General features: G+C 54.8%; 1 protein-coding gene across 2 annotated transcripts; it reads right to left on the reverse strand.

Moving 5' to 3' along the window:
• Positions 1 to 65: 65 nt before the first annotated feature.
• Positions 66 to 11,507, reverse strand: Elavl3 (ELAV like RNA binding protein 3). Of its 2 annotated transcripts, none has more exons than XM_048795223.1 (6): positions 11,069 to 11,507; positions 10,733 to 10,836; positions 7,238 to 7,391; positions 6,877 to 7,102; positions 5,964 to 6,002; positions 66 to 3,546 (listed from the first exon to the last, which is right to left on the reverse strand). In XM_048795223.1, the coding sequence occupies exons 1-6, from the start codon at positions 11,271 to 11,273 to the stop codon at positions 3,216 to 3,218; spliced, it is 1,059 nt and encodes a 352-aa protein (XP_048651180.1). In that variant the 5' UTR covers positions 11,274 to 11,507; the 3' UTR covers positions 66 to 3,215. The 2 variants fall into 2 exon arrangements, with proteins under 2 accessions (XP_048651180.1, XP_015345080.1); XM_015489594.2 differs by having other exon boundaries at positions 66 to 3,567.
• Positions 11,508 to 11,905: the final 398 nt, after the last annotated feature.

Here is an 11,905-nt window from a genome sequence, read left to right on the forward strand (position 1 = left end):
CTCAGCACAGCAGCATGAGAGAACCTCACCCATCCCTGTTTGCCAGTGCACAGACACCCGAGACCTTAAGATTCTGAACTTTTATTTTTCTGGCATGAAAAGTACAAATAATTAAACAATTCCATGTAAAAGTCTGTTACCGCGGCCAGGCCTGGAATCCCGGTAATAAATAGTCTAAACGCAACGCAAAGTGTTCTTGTTGTTTTTTTTTTTTTTTTTTTTTTTTTTTTTTTTTTTTACAGTTCTTTATTACCTCCAACATGGACTCTGTCGTGATTTGAAACCTTCCGAATAAATAACAGGATGAAGGGAGGGTTGGAGGGGCTGAGCCTCCTCCCCGCTGGCCCTGCCCCTGACCCCCAGGGACGTGGAAGACCGAGGCCCCCCTCTCCTGGGAGCCCTTGGCCTGGCCCCCTGGGGGGAGGGGCTGGCCTCCAGGGAGGGGGCCTGGCTGGGCTGAGCTTTGTGTTTTAGAAAAAGAAGTCCCCTCCCAGTCTTGGGGGTGGCAGGGCCCTGCCTAGGCCTCGGTGGGGGGTGTGGGGAGGTGCCCCCTCTCCAGAGCCTGGCCCCCCCAGGGTGGGGGACAAACCCAGCCCTTATTGCTCGGATGCCTCCAGCATGTGCGGAGGGCAGAGGGGAGAAAGCCCCAGAAACAGCAGGGAAAGAGGGGGTGGACCCGTTAAGGGGTCCCTGCCCTGCTGGAAGGGAGGGGGAAAGGAAGGAGGACTTAAAACCACAAGAATAAATAGGTTTGTGTATCATGAACAAGCTAGGGGTTTCACCAGCTAAGAGGACTGAAAAAATTCTCAAGACAAGAGCAAAAATAATCCCATTGAGACCCCCGGACGTCGCTGGCCATGGGGTCTGACCCACAGAAGCCCACGCCCCCCGGGTGCCACTCGGCTACCATTACTGTTATTAATAATTATTATTACTTTAATGATTCCACTTCCCCTTTTATAAATAAATTAGGCATAACCACATCTCGGCAAAACTTAAAGAAACAAAGAGAACATCATCGTTCCTTTAACTTGCAAACTGGATGAAGTAACAGAAATATACACAAATCTCCTTACAGGGCAACAGGAATAATAAATAGTTAACATAGCAATAAGTTAAAACTACAAGAAGCTAAATTCAGCAAAAAAGTACAAGAAAGTTAACTGGTGCCAGTTTATGTCTTTTTTTTTTTTTCCTTTTTTTTTTTAATCTCTTCTGTGTGTGGTTTTTTTTTTTCTTCTTTTTGTTGCTTTTTTTTTCTCTCGTTTGGTTGGCTTTTTTTTTTTTTTTAATTTTGTCGCTTTTTGATCGGTTTTTTTTTTTTTTTTCTTTTTGTTCCTTGCAGCAGAAGCTCCACAGACGTTTAAGAACAACACCGGGAGGGGTGGGGAGAGAGAGTTGGACGTCCAGATGGGGCCATGGCCAGACACCAAACGCCGAGGACACCGGGAGAAGGCAACTAGAACTAGTCGGGGGGCTTTGCAATTTTCAGTTCTGACTGGGCCCACTGAGGGGTGGGTGGGGGCTTTGAGGGCTCCCGGGGGGCTCCAGTCTTTGGCTTCTGTTGGAATTTTTTTAAAAGAATGAAAAGGGAGGCAGGAGCAAAATCCAGACAGAAGCCAGGGCTGGAGCTCCAGATGGGGGCTTGTCCACTGCCCTCCCCAACCTGGAAAGACACAAAACCCAACAAACCAAAAGGGGTAACGAGTGGACGGGAAGGGACATGGGGCTGGGCCGCAGGGCCCATCCACCCTGGGCCTGGTGGGTTGCTGGGTGCTTGCTGCTGGGGAAGCCCAGCCCTGGTTGGGGGAGGCTCAGGGCTGGGCCTCGCCCTCAGCCCAGGGAGGCTGAGCCCCAGGGACAGGGGGTCCTTTGGCCTCAAGTGTTGTGGGGGGTGGGGACTGCCTCCAGCCCACCATGATGCCAAAGTGGAACGAGGTATTGTGTGTCTGGATGCATGGACACTGCGTGTGCACGCCTGTTGGTGGGCAGCAGGGAGACCCCTGATGAGCCAGGAGAGAGCTGTGAGAGAACCTGGGGTTGGGGCACGTTGGAGCCAAGGGGACTCTGGGAGGGGGGGCCGGGCCAGCCTGGAGGAAGTGACAGGGTCAGGGCCGGGGTGGGATCTCTTGCTGGGCCTGTGGGGGTGCTGTGCATGTGTTCCTGGGTGTTTGTGTCTCTGTGACCAGGTGTCTAGATCCACACATCCAAGCAGACTTGTGTCCTGTCCACGATCGTGTGTCCGTGTGGACCTGTGGATGTGTTGGCACGCCTACATGCATGTATGGCCACCTTTGTCTGTGTCCACATTATGTAGCCCCAAACTTGTCTCCTTCTTTGTTGAGGTTTACCCCTGTCCACGTGTCTGGGTTTGGCCAGCGAGTTCCTGAATGACCTCTGAGTGTGTCCGTGCCTGTCTCTGCCCCTGTGCTGTCAGCATGTGCCCCTGCATGTCTTCGTGTGGCTGTTCCTCTGTGTGTGGCCCTGTGGACTCCCGGCCCCTCAGCCCTGCTCCCCACACCCCTGCCCCAGTTGGTAAACATAACCTGCCAAAATAGTTTCTTTTTTTTTTTTTTTTGTCTTTTTTTGTGATTTTTTTTTTCAAGTTCAAGAATCCCCAGTAAAAATTCTCCACGAGGTCTTTTTCCCTTTTTACAAAAATAGAGTTTTTCTTCCCCTCCCACCCTCCCCTGTTTTTCATTTTGTTTCTGCTTCCAGCCCCGCCCCCTGCTCCCCGAATTCCACCCAGGGGCTCTGGGGGGCTGGGAATGCCCACACCCCTCTTCATGTTTCACTTTTTTGGGGATTTTTAAACCTGTTCCCTCCCCTCTCTCTCCAGGCCCACCGACATGTTGGGGAGCCTGGGCAAGGGGGCCTGAGGGGGCACCCCATGTCCCCCAAGCCATCCCATGGAGGGGGGACTGGGGGGCTCGTCTCTGCTTTCTTTTTAACCGAGAAAAGAAACAATAACCTTCACCATGAACCAAACCAAGACGAGAGAGTGAACAGCCCAGCCTGGGATGGGGGGGCAGGGAGAGCGGAGTGGGGGACCCCCGGGCACCCCCTCCCCTGCAGACCCTCCTGCTCCCCGAGTGCTCACCCTGTGGCTTCGTAGGGCTGTGGGTCTGCCTGGGCTCTCTCTCTCGGGCCCCTCCTCTCTCTCTCTCTCTCTCTCTCTCTCTCTCTGCTGCCCGGGGCGGGGGCGGTGGGGCAGCTCAGGCCTTGTGCTGTTTGCTGGTCTTGAAGGACACCTGCAGCACGCGCTCGCCCAGGCGGTAGCCGTTGAGGCTGGCGATGGCCATGGCTGCCTCGTCATAGTTGGTCATGGTGACGAAGCCGAAGCCCTTGCATTTGTTGGTGGTGAAATCGCGAATGACCTTGACATTGGTGACTGCCCCAAAGGGCCCAAACAGCTGCCACAGCACGCTCTCATCGGCCTCCGGAGACAGGTTGTACACGAAGATGCACCAGCCGGCACCGGCCGCGCCCCCTGACAGGCCCACGCCCGCCAGGCCACTCATGCCATCGATGGCGATCGGCGAGAACCTGGCGATGAGCGACAGGGGACTACTTTGGGGGTCACGCGGGCTCTGCCCTGATCCCCAGCATGCCTCCGACCCCGCTGGGACCATGGGATGCCCTGGTGCCACTGGGACTCTTCATGGGCCTGCTGTGTGTTTGACCCTGTGCTGTCCTGAGCTGGCAGTGACCCTATGGCCTCTGACTCTGACCTGGAGACACCAGCTCTGATCTCAAACTTGTCTGGGCCTCAGACCCTCCCTGAATATTAGGCTGAACCAACCCATGATCTGCTCCATCTGTAACAATCCCATGACCTCTGGACCCTAACTGGTCCTGGGCCCTGTAGATCTCAACCCTAATGCACCCTTGCTGCCTCCCTTCCCTCAGTCCATCCTCCCACCCAACTTCTTCTCTCACCCTAACTCTGACTCCACTCTGACACGACCCTGACACTACCTCGGGCAACTCTGCCCCCATTTCCCCACCCCCCAGGCACCCTGGCACCCTCACCTGGCTGAAGACCCTCTTTGGAAGAACAGGGCTGAGTGCTGGCACATGAACACAGGGGGTTCAGAGCCTCTCCTCCATCTCAGCATAGATAGCACCCCCTCAAGGTGGCCTCCTATGTCTCCATAAAGTGGCCCACCTCCTCATCCTTCTGCCCCTTTCCAGCATTTTCCTACTCAAATCATATACAGTGGTCCCCCTTATCCAGAGTTTTACCTCCTGCAGTTTCAGTTACCTGTAGTCAATCTTATTTTGAAAATACTAAGCAGGAAATTCCAGAAATAAACAACTCAGAAATTTTAAATTGCACACTGTTCTGAGTAGCAAGGTGAAATCTCATCCTGTCTTGCCCAGGATGTGATTTATCTCTGCCCAGTGTATCCACACTGTATACACTACCCACCCATTAGTCACTTAATAAACCATATCAGGTATCAGACCAGCTGTCTTAACATCGCAATACTTGTGTTCAAGTAATGCTTCTTTTTCTTAATCAATGACCCCAAAGTGTAAGAGTAGTGATGCTGCAATTCAGATATGCCAAAGAGAAATGATAAAGTTTCTTTAAGCAAAAAGGTGAAAGTTCTCAACTTAAAGAAAAAAGAAAAAAACACTGCTGAGGTTGCTAAGATCTATGCTAAAAACAAATCTATCCATGAAATTGTGCTAATTTTTCTGTAGCATCTCACACTACAAAAGTCACAACCTCAGTGTGTAAATACTTGTTAAGTGAAAACATTCCATGGTATCCCCATGTATGGGAAAACAAGGGCCATGTGGAGTTCAGCATTATTTATGGTTCCAGGCTTCTACTCCCAGGGGATAAGGGGGATGGCTGAACTATTATCAACTTCACATTCTTCTGCTAGAATCTACTCCCTGGCACACTACAGCTCTAGAACAGCACCCAGGAGATATTCAGGAGGTGTTTAAGTGAATTAATGAAACGCTCTCGAGGTCCTTAAGGAATGAACTACCGAAAGGACAAAATTGCCTCCCTGGCATTCTTCCTGTCCCCGACCTTCAGAATTAAATCACTCAGCTTTTGGTGGCGAGGGTAGGAGGGACCCTAAGAGCTGGACCATTTACCCCTGACCGCCTGGGCCTTTGCCCAGCCTGCTCCTGCTGCCAGGGACTCCACTACCAGGCCTCCGTACTAAGGTCGCCTAGAGGGTTGGGGTCTCTGCTGGTCCAAGCCCCTCATGCCGTCCGTGCACAGTCCTGATCTCTATCTCTGCATCAGTCCTGCTCATTTTCCAATCTCATTCCCCCCTAGACTAAGGTCAGGAACAACAGTAACAGTAGTCGTCAGATGGCCACCTTTTATTGAGTGCTCACTATGTGCTGAGCACCAGCTCAGTGTCACTTCACCTCCAGGAGGGACAAGGTCTGACCCCAACACACTAGTCTCCCACCCCAAGGCAAGAGCCCACCTCTCAGCATGCCCTGGGTGGCTTGTTGAGCAATGACCATGGGGACTTCCACAAGATCAGTGGTGCCGGGGCCACAGGTCTACCCCAACTTTGGAGCAGGAGGGGGTCATTCTGGGACCCTTGACGCATATGATCAACAGTGGCCAGTGGATCCCGGGGACTTCATGTGGGGCCAGGGGGTGAGTCGTACCCAGGCAGCTCTGCTTGCCTTTCATTGGAATGGGAAGAAAAAACAGGAGGGCGCGTGCCGCCCCCCTGGACCCACACTCCAGAGCAGCTCTGTGGATACTGACAGCCCCTGAGAGGCAGGGAGGTCCCGAGGGTCAGAACCGCGGTCTGCCTGGTGTCAATCTCTTAGTGGCCATGCTGTTCCTAAGCACAAGCAGACAAGGCTACGCTGGTGGTCCTGGGGCAAAGTGCAATGGGGTAGGGGTACAGCCGGGCAGGGGTCCAAGGAGGGACGGTGAGGGGATGGGGGCAGTGGGGCGGGGGCACTGTTACCTCTTGACTCCGTAGGCCATGTTGAGCAAATTGTCCAGCCTGTGGAGGCAGAAGTGGTGGTCAGAGGTGTCCACTGGACACACCCCAATGTAGTGACGCCACAGGCTGGCCTGTCCTCCCCACCCCCACCAGGCCAGCCTGCGGCAGAGCCCTGCCCCCGCCCACTGCCTGCTCCCCGCCCGGCTGGACACCGCCTGGCACGGAGCGGCGGTCACTCTGGCACCGCCTCTCGCCTGCCCTGCTGCTGCCCGCCTGCCCTGGCGTCCTCATCCTCCCCCTCCCTGCTGGCTGGCGGGTGCTGTCTGGGCCCAGGACTCGGTCTCTCTGGGAAGGATAAATCCTCGCAGAGGCAACAATAACAGCATAGTCAACTCTGCTAGAGCACTTGGAGGGTGGGTAACTTGCCACGGCCACCCAGGGTCCATGAGGAGCTCCCATTGTCCCCCTGTGATGCCTGTCTGTACCTCAGGGTCCTCTTCCATGAAAAGGGGGAAATATAAGTTCTGTTCTCATGAGGCTGCTGTGCTTCTGGCAACTCAGAAGGCTGAGGCAGGAGGATGGCAAGTTCAAGACCAGCCACAGCAACTCAGCCAGACCTTGTCTCAAAATAAAAAATAAAAGGGCTGGGGATGTGGCTCGGTGGTTAAGCGCCCTGGGTTCAATCCCCAGGTATCAGAAAGAAAGAAAGAGGCGGGAAGAGCTCCTGGGTTCAATTTCCAGTACCTAATAATGATAATGCCACACAGTGGCCGCAGGGCACGGCTGTGTGGAGCCTGCCCCGGGCCTGACACACCCACCTTTCTGCCAGCTCGGCTGCTGGGGGGAGTGGGGTTGGGGTGGGGGCTGCAAGCTGGAGCCCCCGGGGCCTGGGGGCCTGGGGACCTAGGGGAGCGGGCGGTGGCCCGAGGCTCACCGGAAGCGCTGCGTCTGGTGGTGCAGGGGGCCTGCGTAGCGCCGGGCCGAGGACTGGTAGAGGTGAGTGAGCAGCGCCTGCCCCGTCTTCTGACTTGGATTATTGGCGAACTTGACCGTGATGGGCTCCGCCGCACCCAGCGGCTTCTGCCCGTTCAGTCCTTTGATGGCCTCCTCGGCCTCGATCCTCTTGTCAAAGCGGATGAATCCCACACCCCGAGAGACACCTGCCAGGGGTGAGGGCGCCAGTCAGGAGTCCCGCCGACCCACCTCTCGCCCTGCCATTCATGGTTGCTCCGCTTTGCCCGCCCCAGGGCCTTTGCCCCGTTCCCCGGTCAGGTGCACCCTCCGCGCAGCCTGACCTGTGACCTGGTCCACCAGGATGCGAGAGGTGATGATGCGACCATACTGGGAGAAGAGCTGCTCCATCTCTTTCTGGCTCATGGTCTTGGGGAGCCCGCTGACGTACAGGTTGGCATCCCGGATGGATGCGGAACTGGGTCTGGCATAGGACACCTGGGGGGGGGGCATCGCATGGACAGTTAGGAAAGGTCCCTTTCACAGAGCTGCGGAGACCCCTCTCTAGTGTCACTGTGAGGCCAGGTGGCACGGGGGAGGGGCGTGGCTGTGCCTACATGGTTTTAGGGAGAGTGGGGAACAGGAAACTGTCACCTGAGGACGTCAGGATTGCCCCGCGGCTCGGGTCACAAGTCCTCTGGGGACCTGCATGCATACTCATTACCCCATCAACAAACTTTGATTTTTCCCTCTCCCTTGGAGAGTGGGCCCCTCACTACGCTGGGCTCCTGGGGTCATTCAGGTCTTTGGCTACCAGCTCCACGCTGCCGACTCCCAGGTGTTCCCCCACAAAGTCCTTGCCCCTGATCTGTAGACTTCTGGGGCACCCGGAGGCAGAGGGTGACATAGGGGTATCACAGGTGCCCATGCTCAGCATGGCTGCACTGGATTGGGAGTGCCCCCAACCTTGGGTGACCAAAGTAATGGCAGTTCTGTCCTCCTGATGCTCAAGCCTCCAGCCTTGCGTGTCTCAACACCTCTCTGTCCTTCATTCTTTGAATCCACCATAAACCCTGTTGGCTGCACCTTCCTAATTATCTGGAATCTGCATACTCCCTACTTCCACCCTAGCCCAGCTCCACCATGGACCTGTGTTCAACCTTCAATATGTTCCCCCAACAGCAGCCAGAGGGCGCCTGTGAACACTTGAGCCCTGTCAAGTCCCTCCTCCACACAGAACCCTCCATGGCTCCCACCTTCCTCAGCATTAAAGCTAAATTTCTTCCTGTAGCCCACAAGGCCTTGTGCACTCTGCCCTACCACTAATCTACCTTCATCTCCCCCACTCCTCCCCTTGTTTGCTCTGATCTAATGACACAGTGTTCTCCATTTTTGTCAAATACACCCCGCAAGTTCCAGCCTCATGCTCTTCTCTCTGGCTGGAATGCTCTTCCCTTTCCTTCTTTTCCAGGTTTCAGCTGAAACACACTCCCTGTCCCCTGCCATCTGAGTGTGGTCCCGATCCTTACTTCTCAAAGTACTCTTCTCAGTTGTGAGTTATACATGTTGGTCCTATCATTCAAGTCGCGTCACTAATCAGGGTCCAGCTCAACACTGAAACTCTCTCAGCTGTTTTGAAAATGGTGGACGTGTACATTATTTTCCTGAAACAGTGGTGAGTATTGTGAAGTGGGGGAAAGAAAAGTCCATTTACAAAGCAGCAGCACTGTGTGACCCATCTCACTGCGTGTTTATCCATGTCCTGGAGCTGTGGCCTGGAGGCCCCACCCCCAAGGCTCACTGGATGACCTGCCACTGTGGGGCTCCCCTCCCCCTTATTTCTGCTGATCTCTACTTCCTATTTCTTCTAAATCAACATCTGCTTAGGGAGTCACTGTCAAGGGTCTGGCTTTTGTTGGGGGCAGTGAGTTGTGAAGGTGTATGGCTTCATTGCAAATAACTAATTTAAAAAATGAGGGCTGGGGATACAGCTCCGTTGGTAGAGCGCCTGCCTCGCATACCCAAGGCCCTGGGTTCAATCCCCAGTACCACAAAAAACAAAACAAAACAAAAAACCCGTAAGAACAAACAAACAAAAAACAAATGAAATGAGTTTGGGTGCGGGAGGGTGCGGGTGGGCCGAGGGGCTGGATTCTGATTGCAATTGCATGCACCTGGGGTCCTCTAGCAACAGACACATGGGCCACTGTCATTTCTACAAGAGTAACTTTTAAAGTCATAGTCGTGGAGCTGGGGCTGTGGCTCGGTGGCAGAGCGCTGGCCTAGCTTGTGAGAGGCCCTGGGTTCCACCTGCAGCACTGCAAATAAATAGGCAAATAATAAATAAAAACTGAAAAATCACAGCCACGAATTTGAGGGTTTTCTCTCTCTCCCGCAGGGCTGGGAGCTTTGAAGGGCGAGGGAGGGTTAACTCATGGATCAGATTTGAGGGGAGAAGAGGGGCTTGAGCTTCGGGGTAGGTGCTGGGGTCTGGGATTCTCTGAGGCACAAAATAGGTCTGATGGGCCTTCCTAGTCTCTACGGCCTGGGCTCCCCGAGGGCAGGCAGAGGTGGGCCAAAGTCCTCCCAGGATGGGACCTGGCACATGAGGCACTCAAAACACTTTGGTCCAAGTCTTCCGGTGCGACCAGTCAGACCCAAGTTCACAGGATTGTCACGCAGGCAGGGACACACACAGGGACCCACAGGAGGCCAAGAAGCACCGCCCTGCATGGCACAGGGACAAGTCAGCAGGAGACTGTCACAAGGCCATCCCCATATTCATGATGACACAGGAGGCTTCACGAACTACAGTAAGAGTCGACGAATGACATGCCAGTCGCCCACCGTACAAGCACACGATGTTGCACACTTTCTACCCCAACACAGGGCACAGGTAGACACACCCACACAATGTCACCATGACAGACACCCGTGGTGCCCTACTGGGTCACTGTGGGAGCTGCAGTATGTCACTAAGCACCTGTCACAATAACACCAGATCTACAGACCCACGGGGACCACTGCAGGTCTTCACCACTCAGACCAATGATGGCAGTCACTTGACTGATACCATGTCACAACCACCACATCACTAACCTGTTTCATGGCTCCGGGTGACACTCACAGACGTGTACAAACACAGTCAGTCACTAGGGTCCACCCTCATGCCCCCCGGGAACCTCTAAGCCAGTTGGCCATGGAGAGGCCCTTTGGGTCACGACCTCATCTCCCCAGCCCCCCAGTGAGGGAGGGCAAGAGATTCCTGTACCTCTGTTCCCCTGGCAAACTGGGGGCCAGATGGGCAGCCCCCACCCACCTCCCCCAGGGTCCAGGAGCAGATTTGCAGGGCGGAGCCCACACACCCCCAGGCGGACTTAGAGAAGGGTTTCCATGGTGATTCCCCCCCAAGGGAACCTGGGCTGGTAGGGTCCCAGCTGCAGCTGCTGAGAGTGGAGGCCATGGGGGAGGGGCATCACACAAAGGTGGGGGAAGGGCTTTCCATAATCCCACCCTCCCAGACCCTAATTAGGCCCCAGATGGCAGATGGGCCCCCACCCCCATTTCCAGGACAAAGACAGGGAGGGGGCTGCCCAGAGGACCCTGGTTACCCTGCCCCACCTCCAGGCCTGGCTCACTTCCCCAGCCTCCAGAGAAGGTAGGGCTTATACTCTCCCCATTAACAGGTACAGAAACTGAGGCTCAGAGAAGCCAAGGCTTCGCCAGTGAGCCAATCAGGAAGGAGAGACTCAGGCCTGGCCCCTTGGGGATGGAGGGTGGGCAACGGGAGAACACGGGAGGGGCGGTGACTGTCGGCTGGTGAGAATAAAGACACTGACCTTGATGGTCTTCGTCTGCAATTTGAGGCCGTTGAGGGTGTTGATGGCTTTGTCTGCATCGTTGGGGTCAGAATAGTTCACAAACCCGTAGCCGAGGCTCTGCCCTGTGGCAGGACCAGGGTAATGACCTTCCTGCCCAATGCTGGGGTTTGCCAGTGTCCCCTCAAGCTTAGGCCTGAGAGGCTGACCCTCCCCACCCCAAACCACCTTTCCCTGTCCCCCACGACACCTTCGACCCCAGAGTTCCCACTGGCCCCCACTCCTCCTAGGGTAAAACCTGTCCCTTCACACCTCTCTCCTCCCGCCTCCCACCCTCCCACCTGCTAGGAGCCACACCTGTGATCTTGTCCCGAACCAACTTGCAGGACTCGATGTCACCAATGCTGCCGAAGAGACTCTTGAACTCATCCTGGGTCATGTTCTGGGGCAAGTAGTTGACGATGAGGTTGGTCTTGCTGTCATCAGTGGCTCCGTTTGTACCAAGGAGTGGCCCGTTGGGCAGGGCCGGGCCGGCCGGGCCCCCCCCCACCTGAGACTCCATGGCCCCCAGTATCTGCTGGAGACAACAGGTCACACCGGCTCACCGCCCTGTCCCCACACCAGGGGCCAGCAGGGACACGGAGGGGCTCAGTGGTCATGGTCAGCCATGTCTGAGGGGACTTGATTACAGCCAAGGGACAACGTATTATTTGCTTGTGTGTGTGTGTGTACGCACGCGCACAGTACTAGGGACTGACCCCACAAGCAAGGCAAGCACTCTACCACTGAGCTGCTCCCCCAGCCCTTTTTAAATTTTATTTTGAGATAGCAAAGGGCCTCACGAAGTTGCTGAGGCTGGCTCCGAACTTGTGACCCCTCTATCTCAGCCTTCCAAGTAGCTAGGTTACAGCTGTGCACCACTGGGCCCAGCTCCAGCTCCCAACACATTATTCTTTTTTGTTTTGTTTTGTTTTGTTTGTTTTAGTTGTAGTTGGACACAATACCTCTATTTTTATTTATTTATTTATGTATATGAGGTGCTGAGGATCGAACTCAGTGCCTCACACATGCTAGGCAAGTGCTCTACCGCTGAGGCATAACCCCAGCCTGACAGCACTTTTCTCTTAATAATTCCTTGTATTTACTGGAAAAAGCACTGGGGGAAAAAATGAAAACAAAAAAAACCCTCCTGAT

This window comes from Marmota marmota, unplaced genomic scaffold (genome assembly GCF_001458135.2).
Source record: "Marmota marmota marmota unplaced genomic scaffold, marMar, whole genome shotgun sequence".
NCBI classification, from domain to species: Eukaryota; Metazoa; Chordata; class Mammalia; order Rodentia; family Sciuridae; genus Marmota; species Marmota marmota.